Below are 16,906 nucleotides of genomic sequence, written 5' to 3'. Positions count from 1 at the left end.
TGAGTTTACTCAGAGATGGGATGGTCTTGCTACTTTGAATTATTTTAATTTGATGAAATTATCATTTATTTCATTCAATCTATTTTTCATACAATGTGATTTTTCAATTTTCGCACATACAATCGCTTGCTACATTAATTTAACTAATGATCAATGTCAATAGCGCTGATATTTTACAGGTTGGTTTTTCATATAGAGTGAATTTTCGCACTTATGATTGTAAGTGTTTAATAATATCTTGAAAATGTTACAATAAAACTTATAGCCTTATCTAATTACTATACAAATCATGCCCACGTGGATTGGTGCCAAAAATACTGGCTCCATTTTCGCGCTGGACAGCCAGGCTGATCCGTTGCGCAAAAAAAGAGCCAGCCCTTTTGTTGCCCCATGAAATCTCTCGTATTTTTTTTAAATTGTAAGCGTGAAAATTCGCTTTCTGTAAAAAGTAACAAACAGTTGTTTGCTACATTCATTTAATTAGATCCTTTCTGACACGTAGCAAGTATCCTCGCTCGCGCGCTTTTAGCTCGGGTCGATGATCGTGCGTGCGCGGCGAAATTCAACAAATAAAGCGGGATTAAAATGTGCTAATTTTATGTGGGGTTTTGCTTCGTGATTTTTCACAGGCTATAATTAAAGTAGCAAGTGTTACATAAGAAAAGGCTTTTCATATGATTTTTCACATGCTATCAGTGAAATGGTCCATCTCTAGTTTACTCATGTCACGTTATGAAACATTGACTTCAATTTTGAATTTGAATGGCAGCAAACTGTAACCGGATATTAAGTTAAAATGTACCTGGCCGTTTATATGGGCGCCCTAGTTTCGCTAATAACTCCTGACCAGCTAGGCTGTTACGTACCTAACTATGTCAATGGAAATGTTATTTTGCTCTGAAAATTTAAAAAGTATAAGGTACTAAATAATTTACTACTGTTATACGTACTGGAAAAAAAGGGGGAGGCCTTTGCCCGCATTTGGGGTGACCTCTGAAAAACAGTTATTTATAGGTACCTAATTTGAAAAAAAAGGAAAAAAAAAAAATAAAAAAAGTTTTAGTACTAGGCTTAAAATAATAGTAATAATTAAATAATTTGAAATTTTTGGGATTTGGAACGAGCAGGATTCGAACCTGCTTCTCCCCTGGGATCGCGGCCCAAGCGCCATCTACCAACTCATCAAATGCAAATGTTCACGGGCGCCGGTAATCATACCTATACCTATTAATTGTGCTACGACGACCTCCCTGGCGCAGTGGTAAGCGCTGTGGTCTTATTAGTAGCCGGGTTCGATTCCCGGTAGGGGTTTAGAATTTTATGATTTCTAAATTTCTGGTCTGGTCTGGTGGGAGGCTTTGGCCGTGGCTAGTTACCACCCTACCGGCAAAGCCGTGCCGCCAAGCGATTTAGCGTTCCGGTACGATGCCGTGTAGAAAACAAAGGGCTAACTTGTATTTGAATAAAAAATAAAAAAAGTATCATACGTACGTCGTACCCACTCCTAGCACAAGCTTTACGCTTACTCGGGAAAGGAGATTGTTAGTCATGACTCATGATTAAAATGGCTAATATTCTTTTTTTTTTGTTAATTGTTTTTGTTTGTTGGTAGCAGCAACAACAAGGTCGCACCCCAACTCCGCCCCAGCAGTACGGCTCCCAGATGCCCAAGCCTCACATGATGAACGGGGTCCCGCCCTCCCCCTCACACATGACCAGCCCGCCCCTCAACTGTGGTTTAGATGGTGAGTAATATTCCACTGAGACACTCTCTCACACACACACATTCTTTTTCTCTCTCTCTCTCTCGCTCACACACACGCACACCCAGTAGTACTGGTCTCAGTTGCCCAAGCCTCACATGATGAACGGAGTCCCGCCCTCTCCCTCACACATGACCAGCCCGCCACTCAACTGTGGTTTAGATGGTGAGTAATATTTCACTGAGACACTCTCTTTCACACACACACATTCTCTCTCTCTTTCTCTCTCTCTCTCTCGCTCACACACACGCACACCCAGCAGTACGGGTCTCAGTTGACCAAGCCTCACATGATGAACGGAGTCCTCCCTCCCCCTCACACATGACCAGCCCGTTGGCCGTCCGTCACTCCAACTGTGGTTTAGATGGTGAGTTTCATGGTGAGGTTTCTCTCTCTCTCTCTCCCCCCCTCTCTCTCTCTCTCTCCCTCTCTCTCTCTCTCTCTCCCTCTCTCTCAAGTTAAAGCCCTTCTCATTCTGAGAAGAGACCCGTGCTCAGTAATGGGCGGCGATGGGTTGATCATGATGATGATGATGATGGAAATGTGTAAAGAAGCTTCGCTTCAATAATAGCAGATTATTGTCCAGGTCTAGACCGGCAGTCAGCGGGCGGCACGCTGCGGCGGCAGCGCTACGACAAGATGGCCGTCCCACCACCTGACGTCACTGTACTACATCAGGGGAATTGTAACCAGGTAAAACAAGTTCAAATAAGACTTCGTCTGTGTTGGTGTTAGCTGGCGGGCGTGCTCTGCCTTTTTGCAGTGTTTTTTTGTTAAATCTGACTGGAAAGCGCTCTAAGGGGGTGCCGTGCGTGTGCCGGCGAGCGCCGGCACAGACGGGGTCCATACTTGTATACTTTAACTAACTTGTTACAAATAACTACAAACTTGACATTGGCTAATCTTTGTAAAGCCAGACGAAAGAGAAAAAAAATATTCAAATAACCTCCTTTTTAGGGTTCCCGTACCTTAAAGGAAAAATGGAACCCTTATGGGATCACTTTGTTGTCCGTATGTCGTGTCTGTCAAAAAAACCTATAGGGTACTTCTCGTTGACCTAGAATCATGAAAGGCAGGTAGGTCTTATTAGCACAAGTAAAGGAAAAAATCCGAAAACTGTGAATTTGTGGTTACATCACAAAAAAAAAAATTACAATGTGTTCATGAACGAATAAAATTAGCATTTTCAAATCTGTTCAGGCATTTAGAAGATACGGTGGAAAAAAGAAACTCAAATATGAAGCCTGAAAACATTAACTTATTATATTAAGATTTTTTTTTATGACAGATTTTTTTTTAAATTAATTTGTAAAAATCTTAGTTTTAAACCGTATGGGACGCTTTTGTCCAAATTGTGGAAAAATATTTTATTTCCGTAGAACAATGTGTTCTTTTTTACAATAAATAAATACTTAGATATTGTTTTTGTTTTATGTGATACTCAAAAAACATTTTTAACCCCCGACCCAAAAAGTGGGGTGCTATAAGTTTGACGTGTGTATCTGTGTATCTGTCGGTGGCACCGTAGCTCCTAAACTAATGAACCTATTTTAAATTAGTTTTTTTTGTTTGAAAGGTGGCTTGATCGAGAGTGTTCTTAGCTATAATCCAAGAAAATCGGTTCAGTCGTTTGAAAGTTATCAGCTCTTTTCTAGTTACTGTAACCTTCACTTGTCAAGGGTGTTATAAATTTTTAATTTACACTTGTTAATATTGTTTCTTTTGTTCTAGCATCCACCAATGAACCAGACACCAGCAATCAAGCAACCACAATCAATCCTAAAAGATCCATCCAGACATAAATACGGCAACCAATACGGGAGCCCCATATCATCCAGCACCCCACAGAATAGCAACTCAAGTCAAATACTAACAGTACAAAACCTCACCTCCGACGTACCGCAGTATGGTACCATCAAAAAGGAAAACAAGAAACAAAACGTTACGATAGACGAATCTTACATTAAAAGAAGCGAAACTCATGTAGTTTAAATCAAATAAAACAAGTGAAGTTAAAGTGAAGTGAATTCTTTATGGGAAAGTGTAAAAAGTGACTGCTATTTAAAAAAAAGTGAATAATTACAATTACACAAGTGACTGTGAATCCAAATGTGCGATTCGAACGTTCGAATCTTTTGTAAATATAATAATTATGGAGAGATAGACTAGTGAATGAATATTAGATAGTTTTAAAATTTTTTCATTGAATGTGATACCAATGATCGAACTTTTAAAGAGAAGTGTTAAGTGTCCACGAGAGTTTAGATAGAATTGTAAATCTAAGACTTTAACCGCCCCAAGGCCTGGAGTGTAATTTTTTGAACTAAAAGTCAAAACTTTTCACTAGAATGGATGTAATTTTTGTACAAAGTTAATATGTTGACAGAAGTGAGTTCAATTTCTTGAATTAATATCAAAACTTGACGCAAACTTGGGTTTAATCTTTTGAAAAAGTCAAATTGGTGATTTTAAGACATGTAATTTCTTGAAGTGAAAGTCGAAAATCATCACTAAAGTGTGTGTAATTTTTTGAACAAAACCAAAATGAGTGTTACTTTTTGAATAATTGTAATTTCAATTATCCCATTTGACTTTGTTTAACAAATTACAGCCACTTGCAAATTTTTGAACTAAACATCAAAATTCATCGCTACAGTAGGTGTAATTTTTTTAACATAGTTAAATTGGTGATATCCACTTGTAACAATTTGAATTTAATTTCACTTTGATATTTCATTTGACTTTATTCGAAAAATTAAAGCCACGAGCAAATTTTTGAACGTCAAATTCGTCACAAAATTTGGCTGTCTATTGGTTTGTATGGCAATTTGAGGTTTTCATACTAAAATGCCACGCTGTTTCCTCGCTATGGAAGCACCATACAAATGAACGTTTAATACGAATTCAAGTGAGTTCTGTTTTGCAAAAAGTTACACTCAAGGCTGATATATTGTCGTTGAATTGGGGTTAATACGTCTGGTTGTAAGAAGTATTGTTTGACTGACTTATCAATATTGCGAATTGTAATTATCATTTTTTTGTAATTAGATGATACGTCCAAATGACTTCTGTTGATTACAATTGAATTATTTTGTAATAATGTTAAGGTGAATCATCACAGTGACATTACAATTTAACTACAATATTTAACACATTTTTTTTGGAAAATGTAATTTTATATGTTGAAATGTTATTATTAGGTAATAAATACTAGCTACTTAACATCACAATCTATGAGTGCATTATTTTTTTCGTACTAAGAGATCTGTACTTAATTTAAGTAACATTCACCATGACATGTTTATTTCGTTTGTATACTATTGTTTAAACATGAACTGTGACTATTCGCCTTAAGTGTATATTGATTAAAAACTTGTAATATATTCTAAATCATTTGCCTATTAAATACGATTCCCTATGAAGGATCTCTTTTGGTTAAGTTTTTAATTAAAATGTTCTTATAATAAATATTGTTATTGATAGTATTTTGATTATATCTTTTTACAAAATTTATGGGAGAATTTTGAATTTGCCCTGACGGCTAGACCGTTGTTTGTTTTAGACGTTGTTCTCGATATATATTATTGAAAGCGTTTATTGTTATTAAATGACTACCCACGTCTCAAATTACGTAAATAAAACGTGTTTTTCTAAATTCGATTTATACTAACTAAATATTTGAAATATTTTTTATCTTAATTTTACTCCACTACCTAGTATATGAATCAGAGAATTAATTCATATTACGTTTGAAATGTAGAATTAATTCTTTGGTTTAAAATTCGATATATTTTATCATTTTTTTAATGTTATTCTACAATAAAATGAATCAAAAAATTATAATTTTAAATATTGAATTAATTTACTTTTAAAATAATAATTAGCAGGTCTAGATGAATGTGGAACTGAAATAATTTTATATTTCTGTAATATATTAATAACAATTGTAATTGTTGCATTTCATAAAATGTAAATAATAAACGAAATAATACTCAATCGCGAACTGACAATAATAATAAGTTTTTATTAATTTTTAATTTAAATCCCCCTTGCTTACATTAATTGTAAATAAATCATTATTGTAATTTTTACCTTTAATAGCATTTCTATTACAAAATTTAATCGGTTTTAATACAGATACCAAAGTTTTTTATTAATTTTATTCTTAAGTTATTAAGCTACTATTATTTTATTTTTAATTTTCAATTCGATAATTGTAACATGTTATTTTTAGAATAATTTAATTGAAGCCCCATTGATTTTAAATGTTAAAACAAAAAATATTCAAAATTTCCAAAATCCATCCATTGATAAAAAATACGACTATATTTACAGATGGAAAATAATATTTACTGCTACAATTCGAATTTAAATAAAAAATCTCTAATATATATTTTTTTGTTTTATTTTATTTTCCTTTTATCCTTTATATGATTATTTTTATTTTAAATGAAAAGACTCCAATTATTACAAACATATCATTAATTAAATTCATTTAGTTTAATTCGAATAATCAATATTTAACATTTATTCAAAGTGCCAAAGTTAATTAATTTAATTTTGTTAACATTTTTGCTTTGTTAATGTTAAATAGAAATAATATTGTAGCTACGTTGTTCGTCCTTCTACATAATAAAAATAAAATTTAGTAATGTATTCAAACGGTGCCTTATAATTTTACGCCATTTTGAGAATAAAATATCACTTAAGGTATTGCCAAAATCTAATCTTAAATTTAAAAAAAAAAAAACGAACTTTTAGGTGTAAATTAAATAAAAAAATAGGTTTATCGGTTAATTCTTATTTAGCTTAATGGAATTAACAAAGGAATTTAGAATAATTTAATCATGGATTTGTTTGCAAGTTTTTCAAATAATAATAATCATCTTTTTCGTAACTAAGATGAACTCATGTTCAAATAATTTGTTACTTATACAGACTTTGTTACAATAGACTGAATCTCTAAGCGATTTTTGTGTTATTTTTGCAGAAATATAATTAAATAAGTAATTAGACAGCGACTAACGCGTTACTCTTTTTTATTGAAACTTCATGTTTTTAACATTTAATTAATTGTAAAACACCCATTACAATTTTTGTTGCTTATAATAATCCGTTGTTATTAATAAGAGATGTTAAAATAATTGTTTTTGAATGTTAAAAATCAAGAGCTTGTCATTTAGATTTAGGAACTCGATCGAATGTTCAAAACATACTGTCAATATTTCTAAAGTAAAATTTAAAATTAATTAACGAGTCAATGTTAAATTTTGAAAATTAACTATCACCTTTAATGTTAACATTTAAATTAGTCATCTAATATTTTTTTAGCCAATCGAACTCATTTAAGTTTAAAATTAAAAAGTTTTTTTCGTATAGATATTTAAAAAAGACAGTATTCTAACTATATTTTGAAGAAGCGTGCTCAAACTTTTTTTAATTAAAGTTTTAATAAAATTCATGATTACTATACATGATTTTATCAACGTGAAAAATATCAGATATTTACATAATATCTCAATTTTAAGTGCCAAAATACGTATTGTTCCCCTTTATTTACTAACTAATTTTAATAAAAAATTAAAAATATGTTATCTGAATTGATGTAGTCTGTAATTATTCAAAAATTTAACATAATGTTTAACACGTTGATAAAATTACACTAAAACATGCTCGTTCATTGTAAAATATCACCTTTTAATAAAAGGAATAAGGTTGTAAATTGTTCGATAATTCCAAATGTGACTTTGATATTACGTACATAATGCTCATGATGTGTAATCAGCATAAATTGGATTAAAGCATATATGTTACAAATGTGTTTCACTTCAAAAACTTAACATTTTATTTTCAATTTTAATTTTATTCACCCAATTAAAATTAATAAATATTATGAAATCTTATAACAAAATGCCATCTTCTATTTACATGCGACTACGAGTGGGGTTACGTATTTTTGAAATTTTTTTCTAAAAAAAAAAAAAAGACTGGTGGAAGGCTACGGCCGTGGCTAGTTACCACGGTACTGGCCGCCAAGCGATTTAGTGATTCAGTACGATGCCGTGTATAAAATGATAAGGAAGTTAAGTTAGTCCGCTTTGATCTTGACTGCATCATCACTTACCACCAGGTGAGATTGCAGTCAAGGAGTTACTTGTAATGCAATATCGAATGACGACGAATGTCGCGATTTTGGGGTAAGTATCACCGCCAAATAATGCGTTCAATTGTAAACAGTAGGTATATAAATCTTTCGACAGTTTACAATTTCGCGAGATAATTCTCAAGAGATATCTAACGGTATTTACAATTTTACGGTGACTATACCGGTAATTTGATACATATAGTTGGAAGCAAGGTTATTATAAGGAAAAGCATTAATATTATAATGTTGTAAGAGCTATACCCAAATATGGTAAATAGTAAATACGAATCTAACGTCAAATGCAGATATCATAATACGGTTAGGTGATGGCGCAATTTAGAAGATTTTGAAGGCTTCGGCAAAGGCGAAACGGTGACAGGTAAGTAATGTACAAGTGTATATTAAAAATTTATAACACCCCTGTCCCCTGGCAAGTGAAGGTTACAGTAACTACAAAAGACCTGATAACTTTCAAACGGCTGAACCGATTTTCTTGGATTATAGCTAAGAACACTCTCGATCAAGCCACCTTTCAAACAAAAAAAAACTAAATTAAAATCGGTTCATTAGTTTAGGAGCTACGATGCCACAGACAGATACACAGATACACACGTCAAACTTATAACACCCCTCTTTTTGGGTCGGGAGTTAAAGACAATAATAATGTATTCTAAATTAGATTTAATTTTTAAATTAAATTAGAATTTCTAATACACTATAGCCCAATGCGTTTGGCTAAAGCTGGCTAATGTGGAAAATATCGTCATCCTCATAATCAATCCATCGCCAGCCCACTACTGAGCACCGATCTCCACACAGAATTGGAGGGGTTCACGAACTGGCCAAGTGCGAATCGGCGGACTAATAAAGATACATATATTGTGAAGGAAAGGATGCTATAAGACCTACCTGCCTGCCAAATTTCATGATTCTAGGTCAACGGGAAGTACCCTATAAGTTTTTTTGACAGATACGACACACGGACAGACAGACAGACAACAAAGTGACCCTATAAGAGTTCCGTTTTTCCTTTTGAGATATGGAACCCTAAAAATGCTATGCTATCATGTTGCACTGTTTGCCCAACGCTTTAGACCTTCTGGAGTTAGGTTTGTCACTTAGAGAAGTTAGTGTTAGAGACGCCGGGGTAGCCTAACCCATAGGTATAACTGGTAATGTGAGTGGCACAGCTTTAAAAAAAATAAACGTTTTTTTCTTTCTTTCAAAGTTTGTCCTAACGCTTTTATCTTATACTCGTACCATACACGAACGCGTGATAGCATTCATATTGATATGTTAATGGACGAGACGTATATGCGACTGTAGGATCTAGCGTAATCTTATACTTAGATTGCTATATTCGGGGCTTTACTTAGATGAAATTGGTGGAGCTCACAGCTATGGCGTGTTCACGCGGAAAGCGCGGGCGCGGACGCGGAAGCGGAAGCGGGCACACAAGCGATAGCGGGCGCATCAGTTTATTGACGCCTTAGCACAATTTCACCTCGATATCGTCTGGTGAAGGGTTAGTAACCACCTTACCAGTAAAGCCGTGTCGCTAAGCGATTTAGCGTTCCGGTACAATGGTGGTTCCGTACCTCAAAAGGCAAAACGGAACCCTTATAGGATCACTTTGTAGTGATGATGATGCCGATGGTCGTGTCTGTCAAGAAAACCTATAGGGTACTTCCCGTTCACAGCTAGAATCATGAAATTTGGTAGGTAGGTAGGTCTTATAGCACAAGTACAGGAATAAATCTGAAAACCGCGAATTTGTGGTAACATCATTTAAAAAAAAAATTAAAATGTGTTTCCATTTTCAAAATAAGATATACTAAGTGGGGTATCATATGAAAGGGCTTTACCTGTACATCCTAAAACAGTTTTTTTTTTTGCGTAACAGTTTTCGATTTATCGAGCAAAATGACGAAAAAATACCCGAGTACGGAACCCTCGGTGCGCGAGTCCGACTCGCACTTGGCCGGTTTTTTTAATACAAATAAGTATACCTACAGGATATATCTCAGTATTGATCCGATTCGATGTAAGTAAGCATGGAATATAGCAATCCAAGCGATCCGGCGCGTCGTTGATCCGCAGTTCCGTATAATCCTAACTCCGCGCGGAACCATTAACATATCGATATGAACTTCACTAGTATCGCTGTGGTACAAGCTGTAAACTTATTGCCTAATGAGGTGTAATGGGCGGCGGTAATCACTTAACATCAGGTGAGCCGCCTGCTCGTATGCTCGCTATTTTTTATTAAAAAAAAAGTTGACCAATCAAACACAAATACCTCAAATAGCTGAGCTGACTTTTTATTCCGGAAAATCACCAAGTTCCCACAGAATGCGGGCATCAGTTTGTAAATCTTTTCAAAAAACGATATTTAAATAGAATAGAATAGATTTTTAGAATAGATTTTAGATGCCGTTCCTACCGAGAAAAAAAAATTGGCTGTCTGTAAAGTCGGTTTACTGACGATAGTTGAACGTGACAACAAAGGCCGATTGTGCTTCTTTGTCGCTCGTTCCGCGCTCTCGCTAGCACTTCAAGCCTTACATGGAACGCCTCAGAGCGAGGTAACGCCGCATGAGTCATGTTTTTTCGTGCGTGCAGCCGGCTCTATCGAATTATAAGACGTTGTCACGTCATCAAAAACAGCAAGAAAATTCAAATCGAATAAAGATTACCCTAAAGTTTTTTACCCCGGGGTATAAATGTCCCTATAGGTACATCCATCAACATGTGCCAAACTTAGGTAAAAGCGAAATCTTGTAGATAGGCGACGCGATTTTTATTAGTATCGAACCACCTGACGTTGACTTTGGATTACTTTTTAAGAGGGGTCTCTCCGTCACTCGCTTCATACAAACGTAGTTCGAATTTCATTTGAAAATTAAGCAACCAAAGTCCGTGAAATTTTGCAGCCATATTCTAGAAACTAATATCTATGTCTGTGGTTTTCCAGATTTCTGTTAAAATACTCGGTTTCAAAGTTACGCGGTCTTAAAAATTTTCATACAAATCTTTGAGCCCCTGTAATTTTAAAACTACATATTTTTAGAAAAATCTAAAACACCACAGACACAGATATTAGTTTCTAAAATATGTCTGCAAAATTTCATGGACTTTGGTTGCTTAACATTCAAATGAAATTGGAACTACGATCGTATGAAACGAGTGACGGAGAGAGCCCTGTTAAGGTTCCGTACCTGTAATGAGTGGCGTGCAGAGGGCTTAAAGCCAGGGTACGTATTAGTTAGGTAAGTACCTAATTACTGGCAAATCATAAAGGATAGTGAGTATTGAGCTATTTCAACTAAAGTAACTAATTCTTGGGTAAGCAGTGCTTTCACGCCTCTATGAACTGCACGCCACTGCCAACAGAACCATATTATTAAGCTTGCGCTGTCCGTCCGTCCGTCTGTCTGTCAGCAGGCTTTATCTCACGAACCGTAATAGGTAGAGAGTTGAAATTTCACAGAGATTGCCGCTATAACAACAAATAATACGAATTTCAAACTGGCTGTCATGTAAATTTTAAAAAGTATATATTAATCTTGTACGATCTACCTACGGAACTCTTCGTGCGCGAGTTCAACTCACACTTGACCGGTTATAAAAGGACTCTTAGCTTTTTTATGTTTTATGAAGTTTATTTACTTGGCTTTTCTTTTTTGAGAAGTTTTACGCTTCAAGCAAAACGTTAGGGATTCAATTCTTGGTTTATTATTACCGCATTTTCATCTTATCATTCTTAACATTTTCGTTTGGTTTATCTTCTTTTATTAGGGTTCCGTACCTCAAAAGGTAAAACGGAACCCTTAGAGGGTCTGTCTGTCTGTCTGTCCGTCCGTCCGTCCGTCCATCTTGTCTGTCAAGAAAACCTATAGGGCACTTTCCGTTGACCTTAGGAAGGTAGGTCTTATAGAATTTGTGGTTACCCCATTAAAAAAAAATTAAAATATGTTTTAATTTTCAAAGTAAGATAACTATCCCAAATGGGGTGTCATATGAAAGGGCTTTACTTGTCCATTCTAAAACAGATTTTTATTTATTTTTAGGCATAATTAGTTTTCGATTTATCTTGAAAATTGTCGAAAAAAAATACCCTAGTACGGAACCCTCGGTGCGCGAGTTTGACTCGCACTTGGCCTTTTTTTTATTTAGGCACCATCCTAATCGACTATGCGATAATTAGTAAAGTAAGATAGCAGTAAGGGCTGGCGCACATATGGCGGAGCGCAGCGCAGAGCATTTTTCACAGTCAAAATATTATCGACATTGTCCTCATTGAAATAATGTCTGAAATCAATTGTGCATCCGTGCGGATACTCGCGCATCCGCGCGCAGTCCCGCGCGTGCTCGCGCATTCTCTGGTACAGATTCGCGTAATGTGTCACGCGATTAGAAAACTTCGCGGGCATGCTCTGCACTGCGCTCCGCCATATGTGCGCCGGCCCTAAGAAAGTAGTAGGAAGTTATCTCAATATCAAGGCGAGCATGCATAAATTGAGTTCTACCAAGTTCTTCAAAGATTTATTTATTCAAATCCATATAAATGTCACATTTAACTGTATGTTCATAAAATATAGCAGTGAAAGAACAAATAGTAGTATTCATTGTATGTAATCAAATATTTATTGTTATTTTGAAGCAATAAAATCAGATTGTAGAACTATTCGACCGTACCAATACTATACCAATATGAGCGTGCAATTTCATGATATTTCAGTATACGCGGATAGCCTGTAGCGACAGCAAAAAAACATTTTTTTTTTCTAAATATTTTTTGTATACTACTACTACTATGATGATAGACTTTTAGAGCAGTCGCTTTTTATGTGTGAAGATAGATAGGTAGATAGAAGTCTTTATTGCACACAAAAACACATGTAAAGGAACACAACACAGAAAAAAGAAAACAGAAAAAACAATTGTGTGCAAAAGCGGCCTTATTGCTTAGAGCAATCTCTACCAGGCAACCTTTGCTGAAAGGAGAAGCTAGAAGATTGTACCGACACCAAAAAAAATTGTTGATTAAGAGGGACGCCCGACAGAAGCGAAACTTCTATGATTTTTGTAGTGAAATTCATTTCGGTAGAAATACATTTTATTTTTTATATTACGGGTTATGTACAGAACCTATATAATATTAAAAATAAAAGATAAGTTTCCCGAGCAAGCGCGACTAGAAATTATGTAGGTATACAATAATTAGATAAGACTAGCTTTAAACTTTTTTGTAACATTTTCAATAAAAACATTTAAAAATGAATACTAATTTTTGTTTTTGCTGTCTCTACAGAGGCTTACTACAAGTTATTTAAATGGAACAATATAAAGGGTCCGACAGAGGTCAGCGAGGTCCGAGCCTAGCAAAGGGCTTAAAGACCCCGAAGGTCACTAACCCTCGTAAATAGTATAAATAGTAAATATATAGTGGTGTAATGGGTGTACATGTTTCATTGGGGACAGTTATGGTTTAAGTGTTTTATATGTATTGCCTGTCATTTAATTATCGCACTGTGTTCCATAAAATAAATAAATTAAATTAAATTAAAGATCAGGGTCACTTCACGAAATAATATAAATAACTGTTTTTCTTGCTATCGCTACAGAGGCTTAGTTTAGATTCGTTTACAAGTTGTTTATATGTACCAATATAAAGGGTCCGACAGAGGTCAGCAAGGTCCGATGCCTAGCAAAGGGCTTAAAGACCCCGGAGGTCACTAACCCTCGTAAAGATCGGGAGAGCTAAGATTAGGAAAATTGTTTTCCGATAATATTCTATTTATAGCGACGCTATCTCCGCGTCGTATCCCTCATTGCTGAAGGTTATGACCCTGTTTAGTGTTTACCCACATGCGGCCAAGCCCAAAAGGAGGTTCATGTACTTGACCTGTATGTATGTACGTCCCTATGTCCGCTCGTATCTACTCAACGGCTCGATCGATTTGGTTCAACTCGATAGCGCGTACATAAAACACATGATAATTCAAATCGTCATCATGATCAACCCATCGCCGGCTTTTTACTGAGCACAGGTCTCCTCTCGGAATGAGAAGGATAATGCCATAGTCCACCACGCTGGCCAAGTGCAGATTAGAGTGATAGTAAGCTTTGCCAGTATCGATAGGATGGTAACCAGCCACGGCCGAAGCCTCCCACCAGACCAGACCAGTGACAGTTAAAAATTATGGATTCCTAAATGTCCCAGCCGGTAATCGAACCTGGACCTCGTCCTATTTAGTATAAGTCCTCACCACTAAGCCAAGGAGGTCGTCAAAATCGGAGGTCGATTAGTTTCTAGAGATTATTTTGAAGACCTTTCTATATAAATAAAGATTCTGGGCAACAGAATCAGCCTCAATGTCTCCTATATAGTAGACTAGAGGATTTAGGTTTTTAAAGATCCCGTGGGTACTGTTTGATTTTCCGGGATAAAAAGTTGCCTATGTCAATTACAAGGACACAAACTACGTCGGTACCTTTCATACAAATCGGTTAAGCGGATGGGTTTTTGGGAATCCCGTGGGAACTCTATATTTTCCGGGATAAAAAGTAGCCTATGTCCGTCCCCGGGATATAAGCTCACCCTGTACCAAATTTCGTCAGAATCGGTTAAACTGTTGGGCCTGAAAAGGTAGCAGATAGACAGATAGACAGACAGACACACTTTCGCATTTATAAAATTAAGTATGGAAGTATGGATTTCACTGAATTTCTTAACAAAATCGTGTAAAGTTTCAAAGAATATACGGAATCAAAATTAATTTAGCAACTCGATGTAAAAGTCAAACACGGATTTCCTGGCGCTCAACTCCGGGAAAGTCACAAGTACAATGAATAAGAATAAATTTTAAAATTTAAATTGTATAAGATATGCAGAATTTTGGTTTGCACTATACTGTAAGGGAGCGTTTACAATAGACAGCTGGAATAATTAAGCTAATACTTTAGTATGGAAATGCTCAGACTTGGTCCCCGACGAACTCTCAAAGCTAGGCTCTCAAATTCCTCTCAAAAAATAGCTTTGATAGTTCTAAAAAAAAGTAATTTTGTGAAGGGGTGATAATAATAAAAAGAATACCCGGCTGAGTTTATTGTGGGTTCCTCCCAGACCTGGGCGCGTTTAGAACCCTCGTAGCTTTAGTTTTAAGTTTACGTAATTAATTATCATCTTACAAATCTAACAATTCTGACCATCAAAAATAGTAAATGGTTACCTGTTTTGAATAAATGATTTCACTTTGACTTTGACTTTCTAAGCGGACCTCTACGTCATAATAGCTATCTGCATGCCAAACAGTTCTTAGGAGTTGAATTTTCAAAAATTACTTCCAAGCGGATGTCTACGTCTGGACACATTTTATTTTATTTTTTTTATTTTATTTATAGAAGGAAATTCTACAGCGAAGTAATAATAATAAGAGTCTTAATAATAATTACATAGATAAATATGGCTAATTACAGATTTTCTCTCCCTAGATATCGCCCTACTAAACGCATCGCATGCTAAACAGCCTGATCCGTTCAGTAGTTTGAGCTGTGTGTTGATAGATAAGTCAGTTGTCAGTCAGTTTATATATATTTAAATTACTTACCTAAATTCTTTTTAACCCCCGACCCAAAAAGAGGGGTGTTATAAGTTTGACGTGTGTATCTGTGTATCTGTGTGTCTGTGTATCTGTGTGTCTGTGTATATGTGTACCTGTGTATCTGTGTATCTGTCTGTGGCATCGTAGCGCCTGAACGAATGAACCGATTTTAATTTACTTTTTTTTGTTTGAAAGGTGGCTTGATCGAGAGTGTTCTTAGCTATAATCCAAAAAAATTGGTTCAGCCGTTTAAAAGTTATCAGCTATTTTCTAGTTTTCTTGTAGAAAAGAAGGTTAGATAACCGTTAGGTTCATAATATTCAAGTGTCAATTGACAAATGTCAAGCTGTCAAGATGGACGTTGCCTAGATATACATAATTATTTATTTGAAAATGATTTGTCGGGGGTGTTGAAAATTTTTAATTTACACTTGTTACAAATACATTACAGAGAATTCTGTGAAAAGGTCGTGTGAATACCCTCCTTAGCTGAAGGACCGATAAAACTGTATCTTACTTTTGTTAAAGTTTCAACTATGAATTCATAATTTTATTTAAGTCGAGTCGCTGTCTTTTCGCGCTTCGTTGCCCTCCGTCCCCTCCCCCTCTTATAAGAGGGATATCTCTTGTAATATTCAGTTTTAGTCAGTTACTCAGTTTTTCTTGACTACGCAAATATTTTGATGACTTTTTTTAACCCCCGACCCAAAAAGAGGGGTGTTATAAGTTTGACGTGTGTATCTGTGTATCTGTCTGTGGCATCGTAGCTCTTAAACTAATGAACCAATTTTAATTTAGTTTTTTTTTTGTTTGAAAGGTGGCTTGATCGAGAGTATTCTTAGCTATAATCCAAGAAAATCGGTTCAGCCGTTTGAAAGTTATCAGCTCTTTTCTAGTCACTGTAACCTTCACTTGTCGGGGGTGTTATAAATTTTTAATTTACACTTGTTCTTCTAAGTCCTATTTAAGCTCATACAAAATCAACACAATGATTATAACAGGTTACGGTGTAACTCCAGCAACCAGAGTAACCGACAGTTCAAGGTTGCGACGATAAAGTGGCAATCTCGCACCAGTGTGCCTAGTGGGAGATTTTTAACCTATTCGATCGCGTAAAAGTTAACTGCGTTTTGTATGGAATTGAAACAGCGCCATCTTCTTGTCACTAGATGGCGCTGTTTCAATTCCATACAAAACGCAGTTAACTTTTACGCGATCGAATAGGTTAAAAATCTCCCACTAGGCACACAGAAACCGCAGCGTCGTTGGAAGACCTTCTTGATGACATCAAACGAGTTGCAGGGAGCCGCTGGATCAAGCGGCGCACGACCAAGACATACCAAGAGACCTATGAGTGAAATGAGAAACACCCGAGAGACCAAAAGTTCGTC

General features: G+C 35.6%; 1 protein-coding gene across 5 annotated transcripts in view; it reads left to right on the top strand.

Annotated features, from left to right (window-relative positions):
- LOC123877961 (nephrin) overlaps positions 1 to 4,917 on the top strand; it is a 341,522-nt gene extending 336,605 nt beyond the window's left edge. For 2 of the 5 annotated variants that reach the window (XM_045924907.1, XM_045924909.1), the window contains exons 27-29: positions 1,613 to 1,745; positions 2,338 to 2,456; positions 3,495 to 4,917. In XM_045924907.1, coding sequence (XP_045780863.1) covers positions 1,613 to 1,745; positions 2,338 to 2,456; positions 3,495 to 3,755 — 513 coding nt within the window. In that variant the 3' untranslated portion in view covers positions 3,756 to 4,917. The remainder of the gene's footprint in view (positions 1 to 1,612; positions 1,746 to 2,337; positions 2,457 to 3,494) is intronic. The other 3 variants (XM_045924911.1, XM_045924908.1, XM_045924910.1) reach the window with 3 other exon arrangements.
- The last annotated feature ends 11,989 nt before the right edge of the window (positions 4,918 to 16,906 follow it).

Source organism: Maniola jurtina, chromosome 25, assembly GCF_905333055.1.
Source record: "Maniola jurtina chromosome 25, ilManJurt1.1, whole genome shotgun sequence".
NCBI classification, from domain to species: domain Eukaryota; kingdom Metazoa; phylum Arthropoda; class Insecta; order Lepidoptera; family Nymphalidae; genus Maniola; species Maniola jurtina.
The sequence above is the reverse complement of the archived record's forward strand: the minus strand, read 5'-3'. Positions and strand labels throughout refer to the sequence as shown.